Source organism: Tiliqua scincoides, chromosome 10 (assembly GCF_035046505.1).
Source record: "Tiliqua scincoides isolate rTilSci1 chromosome 10, rTilSci1.hap2, whole genome shotgun sequence".
Classification (NCBI taxonomy): Eukaryota; Metazoa; Chordata; class Lepidosauria; order Squamata; family Scincidae; genus Tiliqua; species Tiliqua scincoides.
This window is the reverse complement of record NC_089830.1, coordinates 28,127,321-28,143,780: the sequence shown is the minus strand read 5'-3', so window position 1 is coordinate 28,143,780 and position 16,460 is coordinate 28,127,321. Positions and strand designations below refer to the sequence as shown.

Genomic DNA, 16,460 nt, shown 5'->3' with positions numbered 1-16,460 from the left:
ATATCCCACCTCTCCCCCTCCCTTTGGAGGCGTGCCTGGTAGCTGTCAAATCGCAGAACCCTCTGGGAGTTGTAGTTCCCTTGTGGCAGCTGCCTGGCATCCACCCTGGTGTTTGGAGAGCTTTCCAAAGGAAGGGGGGGAAATAATAATGCAAAAGGGGGGAGGCTTCTCTAAAGCCTAGGGACTACATTCCCCATGGTGCACCGGGGCTCAAAGGATCTGGGCAGTGATTGGCCCCCCCTCCCTGCAGGCTGCTGGAGAATGAATAAAATTGTACAGTATATTCTGATGTGAGAGGTACCAAAAAAAAAAAAAAAAAAAAGGCAAGAAAGGAAAGGGGAAAATAATTTTTTTCTCTGCTTCTCCAACCAGCCCAGGCAGGCAGAGGGATTTTGCATACCATATCAAAATGGCCACAGCTGTGCACAAGCCTATCAAATGGTGAGTGAGTGCCCCACATCTGGGGGGTGGCATGTTCTCCCCTGCAGGCATGGGGGCAGTGGTGAAAGGGGGGAGGGAGTACAGAAGGGGGATGGTTGTCTTCTCCTCACCACCTTCCCCAAGCATGGATGGTTCTGCATGGCCAGAAATGGGCTCAGCTGCTCTGGGTCTGGTTCTGGCAGGAGAGGCAGTGAGGGGGGTGGGCTGTGGGGGGGGAGGGAAGGTGGGGTGAGAGGCTCAGGCGGGGGAGGCTGGTCTGGTTTTATTGCAGCTGGCTCAGGTGGGGGTTGCTGCTGGGGATGTGCTGATGGACAGCGAGGGTGCCAACTGTGTGTGTGTGTGAGAGAGAGAGCGAGCGCGAGAGCGAGCGCATGTGCATGCACAAAAAGTGCTTAGCTCTGAAGGATGCATGCACCGGGGAGAGGTGGCGGTGGTCCCCAGCTGCACAGGCGTCTGTGTGTATCTCTGTGTCTGCATGTCAAGTGTTCAGGGCACTGGCTCGTGTTGTGTCTAGGTGAACCATGTGGGGGGGGGGGGTTGCATGCACATGCCTGGGCAGAGCGGCTTGCAGCATGTGTGGCTGTACAGGTGTGTGCATGCATGAGTGCAAAGGAGCCAGGTGTGGCAGTGTGTATCTCCCCAGGAACATTTGATGAGAAGGTTTCTGCAACTGCACCCTGCTCATCACGCTGACAAGGGAGCACTTTCCAGGGCCACAGGAGGGAGTAGCTGGGGTGGGGTAGAGGGCTACTCTGTCTCTGCCTGACCAGGATGCCCACAGGTGGCCAGTGAGAGAGTGCTGGGCAACAGTCTAGCCAGCCTCCCGGGTTGGGGAAAGGTTGCCACGGGTTGTTCACCATTCCTTGCATGCCAGAATGCAGGTTTCTGAACATGGCTGGAGAGATGTCCTGGGCGTGCCCTCTAAGTTGGGGGGGCCTGACCCTGAGTCTCACTGCAGTTGCTCAGTGGAGGGGGGAGGACTCTCTGCCTGCAGGCAGTTCCTCTCCATATGCTGGCCACACCATGGCCTTGGTAGCAGGTGGATCCCTGGAGCAGGTCTTGTCTTAGCCTTTGTGATTTGATCCTCCCTGGCTGTACCCTGTTCTTCATCCGCTCTTACTCCTGGCCTTGTAGCAGGCTGTTCCATGGGCTGGAGCTCTCTCCCCTCCCCCTGACCATCTTTCACAGGCCAGTCATAATTTACTGGGAGAAGAGTGACTTCTCCTCCTAGCTCAGGCCTCAGGGTATGTTGTTCCTCAAGCATCTCTTTTTTTCTGCAGGCTCAGGCTGCAAACTGCTTTCTCCCTCAGGCCAGAAAGGTCCTCGGGTTCCTTGGTCTCAATCGGTCTTGCTCCTTCTCTCTTTGGGGAGGGTCTGCTTTGGTATTGCACACCTCATTACTGTGGCTGCATCCTGTGACTGTCTGATGACTTACAGATACCTGGGATTTTGCTGGTCTTTTCCCCTGTGGCTGCTTTTCTTTTCAGTCCCTCCTAGCAAACAGCCATGGGTTTCGGTTTAGCTGTTTTGTCACGTCAGCTGAAGGTGATTGCTCTGGAATGAGGATGTCACTGGTCTGGTAGCCAACAGCTACCTTATGTCTTGCACAAGGGTCTCGGGCTTCTTTCCAGATCTGACAGGACATAAGAACCTAAGAAGAGCCCTGCTGGATCGGGCCAAGGCCCCTCTAGTCCAGCTTCCATCATCATACAGTTGCCCACCAGATGTGTGGCCCACTCAGGGGCCACACAAGACCACAAGAGACCTGCATCCTGGTGCCACTCCCTTGCACCTGGCATTCTGAAGTAGCCTCCTTCTGAAACAAGGAGGTTGCACAGACCCATCATGGCTTATAACCTCTGATGGACTTTTCTTCTAGAAACCTGTCCAATCCCCTTTTCAAAGCATCTAGGCCAGACACCATGTCCACATCCAGTGGCAAGGTGTCCCACAGATTAATTACATGCTAGGTAAAGAAATATTTCCTTTGGCCTGTTCTAACTTTCCCACCACCCAGTTTTAGTGGATGTCCCCTGGTTCTAGTGTTGTGTGAGAGGGCAAAGAATATCCCTCTACCCCCTGCATAATTTTACATGACTCAACCATGTTCCTGCTCAGGCATCTTCTTTCTAGACTGAAGAGCCCCAAACACTGTAGCCTTTCCTCATAAGGGAGGCGCCCCAGCCCAGTTGTCATTTCGGTCACTCTCTTCTGCACCTTTTCCAGTTCCACTGTGTACTTTTTGAGGTGTGGCAGCCAGAACCGGACTCAATACTCCAGGTGCTGCCTCATCATCGATTCATACAGTGGCACAATATTGGCTGTTTTGTTCTCCATCCCTTTTCAATGACCCTGAGCATGGACTTGGCCCTCTTCACTGAAGGGCTGTCATATGGAAGAAGGGACAAATTTGTCCTCAGCTGCCTCTGAAAGCAGAACTGAATCCAACAGGTACAGACTGCAAGGGAAGAGATTCTGATTGAACTTCAGGAAAAAATTCCTGATGGTGAAGGGTGGTTCAGCAGTGGAATAGATTGCTGAGGGAGGCAGTGAATTCGCCTACACTGGAAATCTTCAGACAGAGGCTTGACAAATACCTGCTGGAGATGCTCTAGAAGGATTTCCTGCTACAGATAGGGGGTTGATGACCTTTTAGGTACCTTCCAACTCTATGTTTCACCACCACCACACATTGGGTTGACACTTTCACCGAATGTCCACCAGCACCCCAAGATCTCCCTCCTGATCTGTCACAGAAGCTCAGAATCCATTAGCCTATATGTGAAGTTTTGTTTACTTGCCCCAACGTGCATTACTTTACACTTACTTACATTGAAGTGCATCTGCTATTTTGACAGTGCACCTCTCGATGGCCCCCCTTCTTCACCCCCCACCACAATCAGTCATCCTAAAAACAGCTGAAACTAAGTTCCACTGAAATGAAAGAGACTTCATAGTAAATGCCTTTAGAATGAGGCTTTGAGTTGCTGTGCCTTCACTAAGCAATGTAACTGGCCTCTAAGGGACACTGGAGAAAATCAAGGAAGAGCTGAGGAACTGGATCAACCCGTATTCCTTGCTAGAGCTCATCTGCAGTTTAAGATACACAGCACAAGCTTTGCAGGAGTTCAACTGCAAGTCAGTTCAGGTTAAAGGACAGCAATTTAGAAAGTACTCCAGTTGTGCTAGAAGTGACACACATGGGGTGTTCTTAAAAAGATGATCAAAGAAAGGATCGCGTCTGGGTGATTTTGGCGGATCTCAAAATGTGGCTTTCTCCTTGCAGCCTAGGTGAGGATTTTTATCGGGAAGCCATTGAACACTGTCGCAGCTACAATGCCAGGCTGTGTGCCGAACGCAGCATGCGCCTGCCTTTCCTGGACTCACAGACGGGGGTTGCCCAGAACAATTGCTACATTTGGATGGAGAAGACCCACCGGGGTCCAGGTGGGCTTGCTGCTGCTTCTGCTCCACGGCTTGCATGCTCTTGTGCTCAGCACTGCGTGTAGGGCTGACTCGAACCCAGAGGCAGGGCCTAGGAGAGGGAGGTAAAGGGAGTAATTTGTACCCAGGCACGGGGTCAGAAAGGGGGCCCAGAAAGTTCCTGGGACCTGGCATTTTTCCTATCTCACCTGAACTCGCTGCCAGCACATAATGCTGGGGCCCAACCATGTTCATGCAGTGTTAATTGCTGCTGCAAGCCATGCACACCAGGCCCAGGAAGCACCCATGACCCTCCTCAACACAGTGTCAAATCTGGGAGGAAACTGGCCTGCTACAGTTTGTCTTGTGGATCCCATAACCATGAAGAAGTGTATAGAAGCTCAGAGATCCAGCTGTGGGGTTACAGCTGCTGCAGAAGTTCATTTGGATCCATTCTAGTGTGAGCCTAAATATGATGCTGCTAATTGTCTGCAGTCGATTTTCTATATTTCAAAGATTTAGAGAGACTTGAGAGTGTGTTTGGCTTTCCATATCACTTTATCTAGCTGCCAACAAGCAACTGTTACCCTGCACATGCCCGATCTCCTCTGATCTCGGAAGCTAAGCAGGGTCGGGCCTGGTTAGTACTTGGATGGGAGACCACCTGGGAATACCGGGTGCTGTAGGCTTATACCATGATCTTGGAAGCTAAGCAGGGTCAGGCCTGGTTAGTACTTGGATGGGAGACTGCCTGGGAATACCGGGTGCTGTAGGCTTATACCATGATCTCGGAAGCTAAGCAGGGTCAGGCCTGGTTAGTACTTGGATGGGAGACTGCCTGGGAATACCGGGTGCTGTAGGCTTATACCATAGTCTTTCGAGACTGAAGGTTGCCAACCACCATTATCTATCTGCCAATGCTGCATGTTCGGATAGACCTGAAGAAGACCATGAAGAAGCCTAGTAGACCTGAGCTCCAAAGACTATTGTGGGTGTCAGCACCCTCCCCCGCCCTATTTAGCCCCCGCCCCAATCTGCCTGCCTCCATTGCCCCCCTTCCCCTTTGGGAAGGGGCCCAGAACAAACTCTGTACCCCCTGCTAGAATTCCTCTCGTAGGCCCTGCCCAGAGGCAGTCCAGGTGTGTGCCCAAGGGGGAGGGTGGAGGTGGAAGAAGCCGCTGAGGAGTGGAGAAGGGAGTGCCAATGGGGAGATGCAGGCAGGAGCCGAGAGGAAGAGTCCTAATCACATGAGGGCTAGATGCTTGGCGCTGAAGGGTGGGGCACAGGCATGTCCCCCAGTCCCAACCATTCTTCCCCCCTTCAGGGCTGCTGGTAGGGCAGTGTCCCACACAGCCTTTCCTGCTAGGTGTTCTCTTTTTACCTTGTTGCATGAAATTAATAAAAAGGAGCCCCTCCTGAGTTTCAGGGGTAAATTGATGCCTGCCGGGACAGTTCAGTTTCCGTCTGTGGCAGAGAAGACCAGGCTAGGCTCCCCCCCACCCCACCCACTGCTGGGTCTTTTTTAGCTGACCAGTTCCTCCTTCAGGCCTAGCACCTGGGCAGATCTACACATATCCAGCTCGGTGTTGGCGCAAGAAGCGACGGCTGAACATCCTGGAGGATCCACGGCTGCGGCCTTGTGAGTTTAAGATTGGTAAGCTGCTTGGGTGTGCGTGCGTGCGTGCGTGCGTGCGTGTGTGTGTGTGTGTGTGTGTGTGTGTATACAAGGGCAGTTCTGTGCATCTTAGTTTGCAGGGTGTGCATGCGCTGGAAGGATAGAATATACACACTGTCAACTATAAACATACTAGTGAAAATCAATCTGCATAAGCTCTGCAAGAGTTCAGCTGCAGGTCAATTAACGCGCAAATATAGGATGTGGAGAAAGGATTTAGCAGAGGGTTGTGGCTTTCTCCTTCCAGAACCCCAGGCAGGGATTTCTGCTTGTTGCAACTGAGCCTGCTTGGCGATGGTGTATGAACAGGTTGCTGCTAAAAACATCAGCTCATAGTGACCCAGGAAACTGCAGCCTCTGCAGGTCCAGGAGGGGAGAAATGGGAACTGGAGTCTTGAGCTTAGGCAGGAGTGGCCGGTCACAGACCAACTGTGTGTGTGTGTTTAATCACAAGGGAGATGGGGGTAAAAAAAACACTCCTCCAAGAACTCAGGAGACAGTGCTGGAGGGAAAATGTGCCTTGTGAGTTTTCTGACTGGGGAGGAGAGGGTTTATGGTGTCTTGTTTTGGGGCCGCTGTCAGATGTTCCCCCCCATTTAATTTCCTTACTGAGTAGCCCTGGCTTTTTTTGGGGGGGGGGGGAGTTGATTAGAGGTAGGCTGGGACTTCCCTTTGCCTGATGCAGTCTCTCCTCCCCCCACCCAGATTGTGAGCCCCCCCTGAAGAAGGAGGGGGGGCTCCCGGAGGGACCAGTGCTGGAGGCCTTGTTGTGTGCCGAGACAGGGGATAAGAAGCCGGAGCTGAAGGAGGAGGAGTTGGTCCTAGACTGTCCGGTGAGAGCGATGAAGTGCTGGAGCCCCCCTCCAGGATTCTCCCTGAAGCAGTTGCCAGATGGAATACCCCCAAACTCCTTCAGGGCAACTTTGTGGTTCATTGAGGGCCCCCCCCTATGATCCTGCTCTGATCTCCCTTGGCGTTGCTAGCCAGGCGGATTGCCCCTTGTGGGTTAGGGAAGGTGTGGGGAGAAGAGGGTCTCTCCGGCCTGGAGAGGGCTGTGGGGGGGGGGCAGGCTGACCCAGTCAAGCGGTCTCTGCTCAGGCTTCCGCCCAAGCACACTTTCTCCAGCACTCTCCTGGAGTCCTCTTGGCAAGGCACTCTGGGGCTCAGCTCTCTGGGCTTTAGGCCTACCTCACAGGGTTGCAGTTGTGATGATTACTGAGACCCTGCCTTTCTGTCCCAGCTGCCTCCCTCTCTCACTGTTGCCAGTCTCTTTCTCTCTGTTGCAGAAGGCACCGATCGGGGAGTTTCTGCATGATTTGGATGGAGACGACCTTGAGGATGACGTCCCTCGCCGGAAGAACAAAGCGAAGAGCAAGGTGTGGTGGGTGGGGGAGGGCAGGGGCTCTTTGGACCTGGCTGTTGCACCTGCTGCGGCTGAATGGAACCTGGCGGGCCAGGGGCTCCATGACCCATGCAGGGGATAAACACCGCAGGGGACAGCATTACCTTGGAATTACCTTTGGGTCACCCCAAAGACAGCCAGTGAACCTCACTGCTGGAAACGGATTCCTGGCCAAGCTGGGCCTGGCTGATCCAGCAAGGCTGGTGCATGTGCAGAGTGCTAGTCAGTTCACACTGCGCCACGGGATGGTCCTCTCACCCTGTACTCGAAGGGAGCCCAGAGGATGGCACTGTTAGGAAGGTGGGGCACTACTTAAGACTGGCCTAGACAAACCCCTGGGGGATGCAAACACTGCCATCTTTTCATGCCATGGTTGCTGCTGCATCCTCCCCCCCCCCACTCCCCTGGAGAGGCACGCTGGGCTGCATTGAGTGGCAGGGCTTGCTGCTTGCCCTAGACCTGGGGCCAGCTGAGGGACGAGGCTAGCATTTACAGTGTTGGGAGTGGAGGTAGCTGAACTCTGCAAATTCACACCTGGGAAAGCAGCCAGTGCCTTGGAAAGACAGCTGTGAGGTCCCATCCCACTCTGTCAGTGGCACTGGAGAGCAGGAGGTGTGTGTGGGGGGGGGGCTCCCTTTTGTGCCCTGGCCAGGCAGTGCTGCTCCTCATCTCAGGCTGGAAGTGGAATCACTGGAAGTAGGTCAGCTTCTCTTAAGGTTGGTGTTAGTTCAAAGAGTCTTCCTTAATCTGAGCTTAACAGCTGGAGAACCCAGGGGCGCTCTCTCTCTCTCTCTCTCTCACACACACACACACAAGTTCAGAATGCCACATGTGTGAGCTAAACAATGACCGACTGACCCCTCTTTCGTCTCCTGCTGCTTGGCCACTGGGTATTTTGAGACCCAGACTTTGCTCTGGCAAAGTTTAAATGGCTTGTCCATCTTTTTTATCTTGAAGAGGGACTGAGCTCTGGCAAGCACCGTGTGTTCATCTTGTCTTTGTAGCTCAGCTCTGGGTGAGTTTACCTGGTCGCTTGCATTGATTACTGTTGGTTTTATTTAGGATACCTTTGTGAGGAAAAGAAATCCCTTGGACACTGTTCAAGCGCAGATCATCAAAGTTTTTATCCAGGGGGGGCAGTTTGTCTCCCCAGCTCATAATGAATGGGGGGGGGGAGTTGCCCAGTGCAGATGTTTAACGGAAAATTCAGGACTGATAAAAGGAAGGGCTTGATGCCCCACAGAATTGATCTTAGGGGGATTCCTGGCCATGGAATGTGGTGACTCCCAGAGGGGATTCTTCCCAGAGGAGGATCAGAGCTCCATCAATGGCTGCTAGTGGTGGTGGTCGGGGGAAGCTCCCTCTCAGTTCAGAGCCAGGACACCTCTGGCTGCAAGCAGCTGGGGCAGCCAGCCAGGGTGGGGAGGGATCTTCATGCTTCCCTTGTGGGCTCCATGGAGGCAGCTCTTGGGCAAGGGCTCAGATGGGGCCAGTGGGACCTTCTAGTGTTCTGTTTAGACTTGGTAGCTAGGAATGGAGCCTCCATGTTTCAAGACACTTTACCTCTGAATACTAGTTGTGGGGCACCAAAAGGGCAGGGCTGCTTGTGGGCTCTGGAGAGTGCCTGCCTGCAAATCCATGGAGGCCCTCCTGCTTTTTTCCAGCGTGGAAGGCTTAAAGGAGATGGTGATGAAGAAATGGTGCAACAGGTGGGACTGTGTGGGGGAGGAGTGGCTGGGTGGTTCTCCTGAGATTTGCAAAGAGCAGGGCTGGCGCTGGACCCTGCGCTCCAGTGCTTTGCAAGCAAGTGCCACGTAGTGGTGAAGAGACTGAGCTACCAATGGGGACTCTGTCTGTTCGTGTAATGGTTGTTGGGAACTAGGAGGTGAGTGGTGCTCAACAGGCAGCGCACATGTGTGACTTGGGGGCATGTGGAGGGGCTGCTGCCTTGAGGCAGAACCCAGCACTGCGCAGAGCTCTTTCCTCCTCCTGCGATACGCCACCCAGAAGCGTATCACAGTTTTGCCCATCTCCCCCCCTAAATCCACGAGACCTAGAAGTGTGACTTGTCAGTGATTGAAAGCAGCCATGTTCAGACTGTGGTGTCTCCCCACTTTTCTTCCCCAACCCAGGCATACGGGATTGGGGGGCTCCGGAAGAGGCAGGATGCGGCGCTGCTGGAGGACCGTGACAAGCCCTACGTGTGTGACAGTGAGTGGTCGGGGGGGGGGGGTTTGCTGGCTGTGGGTCAGCAGTGGGAAGCGCCTGTGTCCCCCCTTCTTGCCCTGGCACTTGCCAGTCTGCCTCTGGTGCAGGAGGCGTGGCCTGCATGTGCATCTCCAAACCCTCATGAGGGATGCTCGACCCTTCCAAGGAAGGCAGGGAGGGGCCCAGGGGTGCCTGGGGAGTCATAGAGCAGGGGGAAGCTCTGCAGTGATGCCTGTCAGCCCCCAGGCTCTGAAGGAGATGGGTGGAAGCAGGGCAGGAAGTCTCTGAGAATGGACCTGCAGGTGTGGGCTTGGCATGTTTCATGCCCTGCTCTGCAGCCTGAAGGCCGACAGACAGAAAACAGCAGGATGGAACCAGCAGAGCTGCCTGACGTGCGCTGAGGAGGAGGATGAAGCCGGATGAGATGGCAAATCTCCAGAAGGAAAAAAGAGTCTTTGCCTGGTGTTGAAAAGATGTTAAGGAGAGAGTAAGGCAGGCCTCTTGGGGGAGAGCACTCCCAAGGTGGCAGGACCCCTTGATGCCAGATGCAAGGGAGGGCACCAGGATGTAGGTCTCTTGTTATCAGGTGTGCTCCCTGGGGCATTTGGTGGGCTGCTGTGAGAAACAGGAAGCTGGACTAGATGGGCCTGTGGCCTGATCCAGTGGGGCTGTTCTTATGTTCTTATGACCCACTAGGGGCCAAAGAGGGGAGGAGGAACCAGCTGCCTCAGAAGCAGGAAGCGTGTGTGTGGGTTGCCTTTCAGTGGGACAGTTAGTGGGGGCCCCAGCAGGTTGGACCCCTGGCTGCCTCTCCAGGTGCAGAAGGACCAAGTCAAGGGAGGCCCTTCTTCTGTGCACAAGACCCTGGTGGGCTGTTGCTGGCTGGGCTCTGCAAGAGGGGTCTGTCTCAGCCGTCCATAATGTGTCTGCCCAAAGAGTATTTTTGAGGAAGGGGCACAGGGTTTGCTTGCCCCTTCAGTGTACATGTGAAGGCAGTTGGGCTCCCATGCAACACAGTGTCTGCGCACTGACAAAATCCTGGGTGTGCTGGGGGGGGGGGTGGAGGAGAGAAGTTTCCATTACTACTGAGTTTGCTTTGTGCTTTGGGGAAAGGGGATCGGCCTGGAGGGTTCGAGATTCCCCACGTGTCCCCGGTGCTTCTTTCTCTCAGTCTGTGGAAAGCGCTACAAGAACCGCCCTGGACTGAGCTACCACTACACACACACACATCTGGCAGAGGAGGAGGGCGAGGAGGGGCCGGAGCGCCACACCCTGTCCTTCCATCGCAAGAACAACCACAAACGTGAGTGCTCCCACTCCTGGCCTGCTGCAGGAAACCCCCCCTCCCCACCACTGTGGGCTCTTGAACAGCGTCAGAGCTAGTTAACCGATGGTGGGTCAGTTGAGCAGTCCCATCACAGCCATGCACTGGCCTCCCTGGCATTGGTTGGCATGCGTGTGATGCAACTGGCCTACCTTATAGGGTTGATGTGAGGGTTACAAGAAGTCAATGTGAGGGACATACCTTGAACACTCAAAATCACCCTGAATGCACATTGTTGTATTTCTGTGTGAATTGACACGTGCGCTTTGCAGACAACCTTAGGAACATCTTCTCTGAACCCATTTAATGGGAGCTCAGCCTCTTTGCCAAGCTCTTGGTGTGTCAGAAGTTTGCATCAGTTTAAATGAATTGGGGGCAGTTCTGGGTTTTTTTCCCCTTTTCCTGAGAGTGGAAAGCAGTGACCTGCCCTTTTCCCTCCCCCTTCCCCCCCCCCCCCCGCTTAGTTTTGGTCTCCTCTTCCAACTTCCTCCAGTGCCAAGATTGTCTTGGCCATCTGCTGGGTGGGTCTGGCAGTTCCTCAGCTAGGTGGAGAGCCCTGAGGAGGAGCATAAGAACATAAGCGTGCTTAGTGGTGATAGCAGCCTCCTTCTCCCAGACATATCTAGTGAGTGGGGGTGGGTGTATGGAGATGGGCTCTCCAGGGAAGTGAGGAAGGAATTGCCATGTCACATGTGTGCTCTGCACATGCCTGATACCACTGGTGGCTCAGAGAGGAGGAGCATTGGGCAGGTATGGCTGGTGCTTACCTTCCTGGCATACAGGGGCTGAGCAACCCTTTGCTGCTGGAATGTGCCCCCCCCCCCGTGTGCCTGCTAATGCCTGCCTCCCCGCAGACATGCACTCATGTGTTTGAGATGCTGGTGTGGAAAGACTCTTGACTGTCAGAAGTGACATGTGGGGAGTCCATGCAGGCAAAGGAAGTCTTTGTCCCATCAGCCCAGATCCTCTGGGAGGGGGGATGTTTGTGTGGAGGTCAAGTGGGGAGTTGCCGTCTGATCAAGTCTAGCCCAGATTATCCAGCCCTACAAGCCCATTATATCCCAAAGGTAGTAGATGGGGTGGAGGGGGGAAGGGGAGTCTTTCTCTGCCCCCCTCCCTAACTAACACATCCCATCCCTTTTCTACTCAGTTACCATGGAGACCAGTGCATGCTGATGTAGGAGAATCTGACAAAGGAGCAGACTGGGGGAAGGGACGGATTAGAGCCACAATCCCTGGAGAAGGAAGAGGGGCAGGGCAGGGTCCCACCCATGTGGAAGGCAGTTGCTTCTTCCAAACCCCAAGCTGACCCCCAAGCTCCTCAGCCTTCTGGGCTCTCTAGAGATGAGCCCCCTTCTCCAGTGCTGAGGGCTTCAACCCCACAAGGGAAGTGTTTCCTGGTCTGTGTGCCACTCTCTTCCCCCCCTTCCACTTCCAAATTGGGATATTCCAGGATTGCCTTCCAGTCCCATAAGTCTTGCCATTCTCCTTCTGACCTGCTGGTCTCTTTTAGGCATTCATCTCACTTCTCTGCTTATTCAGATAGGAGAAGATCTTGATAGAGTTCTTGGATAGAAGACGTGCTTGCTTGCCTGCCATGTAGCTGGTACTGTCTATTTTATAACATGCTTCTGTTTTGCATTTCTGGCTCCTTCCAGAGTTTTACAAAGAGCTCAACTGGGTCCCTGAGAATCAGCGCAAGCACACAGGTAAACCCCACAGCATCCTGGCCAAGTTGGAGGTGGAGACAGGAAAGGGATTGCAGGGTCTGGGCAGCTCCACCACCTCCTCGCTCAGGGGGCTTCTGCTCCTGTTTATCCTTTCATAATCCAGGTTTCTCTAAAATAGTGCTGGGGTCTTTGCAAGAGCCCTCTGTGCCACAACAAGCACCTCAACCTCCATCACTAGCAAGGCAAATTTTACCAGCAGAATTATGCAGTGCAGCTCTCATTTGGCGATGTTTGCATTGCACAATTTTATTCTACTCTTGTGCTTCTGGATTTCAAATAATTTGCAAAGCTTTGTCTAAAAATAGCCAGCAATTGAATGAGAACAAGGAATAGAAAGAGGGGAGGAGTGCGGAGGAACTTGGAAAGTGGTTCCCCCCCCCCACAGCCTTGAGAACTAGAAACTTAGAGTGTATTAGCCAGTGGAGGTTGCTTCTGTGTAAGAAATGCCATGAACTGTGCACAAGCATGTCTATGTATTCGCCACACACTACTGTGTATGTGCAACACATCACCTTCAGATAGCAGCATACTGCCAGAGCATGCTCATGTGGCAAACAGATGAGGTGGGCCATGTCTTGCCAGGCAGTGGCAGCAGCAGGACTGAGGTTTTTGGGCACAGGCGAGGTGAGATGCAGAGTCAGGCCGCTGAGGGTCCCAGCAGGTGGACAAGGCCATAGGAAGAGCCCAGCCTGCAAGGGAGGGAAGAAGGGAGGCTGGGCGTGGGGTGCCTGCGTGGCAGGGAGGCGCGTGTTGCATGCACAGGGGGTCATTGTGGCCCTTCCTTGATTTCGGCCTCTCCTTGCTGTTTTGCAGCTAAGAAAGCTCCGGATGGCACAGTCATACCAAACGGTTATTGTGATTTCTGTCTAGGCGGCTCCAAGAAGACCGGCTGCCCTGAGGACCTCATCTCCTGTGCAGACTGTGGGCGTTCAGGTGAGGCCGGGTGCAAATGTGTGCCAGGAGCAGCAAAGCCTTGTGGCCCACTGGGGTGATACAGCATTCCAGGGGGTGTGCCCTGCAGGCCGTTGGGGCAACTGGCCGCCTGGTGGGCGAATGGAGGGAAACTAGAGGGGTCCAGGGCATGGCCAAGAGCTGCAGCTTGATCTGGAGCCTGACTGAAAGGGGAAGTTATCTGAGCTGCACAACTGTGTCTAAAGACATTCCTTATGTCTTATGCAGTACTGTGTGCCATTCCCCCTTCTGTGTAAGGAACAACCAGGAGGGAGGGAGGAGAGAGGAAGCAAGGGGAATTTTTTTTCCAGTCTGCAGTTGTACTGAGTTTGTAGCGGGCAGGCTTTAAGACCCAGCGGCTGCCTGCCTGCCTGCCAATTCATAGCGCTGACCAGTTGCACTGGGGGAAGTAAAGCATGGCCAGCCAGATCAACACTGCACAGGGTGAGCTCCTGCCTGCTGCTCCTCTGGGCTTCTGCTGGCAGCTGCAACACCCCTGAACTTCCCTGACCCCCAGATAGGATGAGGAGATGGAGGAGATGAGGAGATGGATTTTTGGGTCAAAATTTTCTTGGCTTATAGGCGAGTATCTATGGTAGTTAATTTGAGCCAAGAGCCACCACAGTTGATACAGAATGAAGTGCCTCTAGGCATATATAGAGCACCTTGCAAGTGCTGATGGACATGCAGGGGGCTGCTGTAGCAGGGACCACATTTGGTGCACCAGTTGCATCCCCTCTGGAAAGATCTCGCCCGTTACCAGATCTTGCTGCTCAGCACAAGCCTGGGCCGCTGCAGTACACTGCATGTGGGACAGCCCTTGGAAAGTGTTTGGCTGCTGCACTACGGTGCAGCTGAGTTACCCTTGTGAGCAGTGAGGCCTCCACTGGCTCCTCATGCAGTCCTGGGCTGAAGCCATTGGTGCTGCTTTGGGCCTGTGCAGCCCTAAAGGTGTGACCAGTTGGCTGACTGACTGATGCCCTCTCCAAAAGCCAGATGGGGGACTGTCAGGGAGAAAGCCCTGGCCGGGGCACTCTCCTAGCACCATGGCAGTAGACAAAGCCCAACCTCTTGGCCTGAGCCTGTGATGAGTTGGGGGGGGGTGTGCTTCAGCTGTTCCTGGGTTGGTTCTGACTGGAGCCTGCCTGCAGCTTCTCTAACAACAGACCACCCCTCCTGTGCCTCCTCCACATAAGCTGACTTGCCCTGGGAACCAGGACTGGGGCGGAAGACAGCCAGGCCACTCAGAAACCTTGTCTTCTTGGGGGGAATGGGAGGAGGAGCTTCTTTTCCTTACCTGCTGCCTGATTCTTCTGAATTGGAGACTTCCTGCATGCAGAGGGGGGGCTCACAGTCTCTTCATTCCTTCCCTTCCAGGGCACCCGTCCTGCCTGCAGTTCACAGTGAACATGACAGCTGCGGTGCGCACGTATCGGTGGCAGTGCATTGAGTGCAAGAGCTGCAGCCTCTGTGGCACCTCGGAGAACGATGTACGTGAGCCAGGCTGCCCTGACCCTCTGTGTGTTCATGTGCACATGCATGTGTTCAGCTAAGCCAAGTCCAGAGTCCTCCCCCACTCTCCACCAGTGCCATTCTAGAGACACTTCCTCCCCCCCCCCAGTTCCAAAAACAACCTGGTCCCTTTAGCGGGGCTCAATTTGACTGTCAGACAAAAGGGGCACATCCTCTAGTCGTGTGCAGAGTGCTTACCTTTCCCATCCGTCACTGAAAGCAGTGCCTAGTCTCAGGTCCCTGCTTTCAAGCAAGTCTGCATTTCCCAAGCAACAGGAACGTTTAGGCAATTGTGCTGGGCTCAGGCAGGCAGCAACCTTTTGGGCTTTCTCCTCCCCCTGCAGGACCAGCTGCTGTTCTGCGATGACTGTGACCGGGGCTACCACATGTACTGCTTGAGCCCCCCCATGGCTGAGCCCCCTGAAGGTAAGGACACGCCCAAAGGCTGGCTGGGGCTCCTGGTCCCTGTAGCTGTGTCTGGGAGTGACAGAGTCTTGCCTTTTCTTCTCCCCACACCAGGAAGCTGGAGCTGCCACCTCTGCCTGCGGCAGTTGAAGGAAAAAGCATCGGCCTATATTACCCTGACCTAGGCGGGCACCCAGCCCTCCCCAGCCCCCCTCCATGTCCCAAGGCCTCGGCAGGGAGGGGGAAGGTGCTGTTGGATGTGTCTACTTGAACCCTGGCCTCAGAAGGAGCCACTGCACCCACCAAATCAGGCTGGGGGAACCCCCTTCCCCCTCCCATAAGGGTGTAGGAAGATAAGACCCCCTGCTGCAGTGGGGCCCTGACCCTGCCTCTTACCCACATTCTTGCCATAGGAGCCAGAACTGGACTCAAAGCCATACAAAGGGGTGTTGCCCTCTCCCCTTGGGTATCCTCTGTGGTGTGGGGAAGGGACCCCCTCCCCCAAGATGCATGATGTTTAAGTGGTTTCTCTTCCTGCTTTTCCTCCTGTGAGAATGAAGTCCCAAGTGTGTCTTTTGTCCCCCGTCCACCCCAATTTGGTGCTATAGCACACTTCAGAGCCCTCTTTCTCCCTCCACACAGGAGCCAGCAAGCCCTTCTTCCAAGAGGGCAGGCAGCCGAGTTTCCTTTCAAGCTAAACAGAACAAGTTCAGGATGAGCAGTGGGGAGAGACCCACCCAACTGCCTGGTCCGGAGGGGGGGCACTGTTGAATTTGACAGGGACAGATGGGGGGGTAAAGATGAAATGTAGGCCTATCAGCACTTCTACAAGGCAGGATTCTGTTCAGTGTTACTGGATTTTAAAATATGTTGGGGAAAGCTAAAAAATGACAAAGGTGGAATGGGGTAGAAAGTTCCACTCCCCCTCCCCTTCCAGGAAAATGGTGTTGGGGGCAAAAGAGGCTGGGAAAAGGCAGCCCAGGGGGCCAATGAAGGCTCAGCAGAGTCGGTGGCCCCTGCCCCCCCTTGTGTACCGCGGTGTTGTTCTGTTGCCTGCATCTTTTAACGTGCTTGAGTTGTTCTGTGCATTAAATGTGGTCTGAATTACAGCCCCCCTCCCTGTGTGGTGCTTCTTTGATCACATCCCATTTACACAGCAGTCTTGGGTCCAGGTGGGTCTCTAGACTGATTCAGCAATCAGGGCAAGAGTTTCCTCCAGCCCCTACCCTCACGCCCTCCATCCTTGCACCTGTGGAAACACCATTTTCCACCACTGAGCTGTTGCCATAACAACAGAAAGAGCAAGGAGGATATTTGGGTACCACACAGAGGAATCTGCTGCCGAGGTCTGCAGTTCAGACAAAACCAGGAGAGAAGGAGCTAGCCAGA

General features: G+C 54.2%; 1 protein-coding gene and 1 pseudogene across 1 annotated transcript; both read left to right on the top strand.

Annotated features, from left to right (window-relative positions):
* The first annotated feature begins 409 nt into the window (after positions 1-409).
* Positions 410-15,256, top strand: DPF1 (double PHD fingers 1). Its single transcript, XM_066638402.1, has 12 exons — positions 410-441; positions 3,728-3,888; positions 5,411-5,518; positions 6,245-6,372; positions 6,826-6,915; positions 9,074-9,152; positions 10,321-10,452; positions 12,132-12,182; positions 13,017-13,136; positions 14,532-14,644; positions 15,011-15,092; positions 15,186-15,256. The coding sequence occupies exons 1-12, from the start codon at positions 410-412 to the stop codon at positions 15,254-15,256; spliced, it is 1,167 nt and encodes a 388-aa protein (XP_066494499.1).
* Positions 4,433-4,553, top strand: LOC136661906 (5S ribosomal RNA; annotated as a pseudogene).
* Positions 15,257-16,460: the final 1,204 nt, after the last annotated feature.

Bases quoted from the DNA above. Each gene is read 5' to 3' on its own strand.
- DPF1 (XM_066638402.1), top strand. From the start codon at position 410: ATGGCCACAGCTGTGCACAAGCCTATCAAATG. The intron at 442-3,727 runs GTGAGTGAGTGC...TTCTCCTTGCAG, and splicing joins GTGCACAAGCCTATCAAATG to CCTAGGTGAGGATTTTTATC. The intron at 13,137-14,531 runs GTGAGGCCGGGT...CTTCCCTTCCAG, and splicing joins TGCAGACTGTGGGCGTTCAG to GGCACCCGTCCTGCCTGCAG.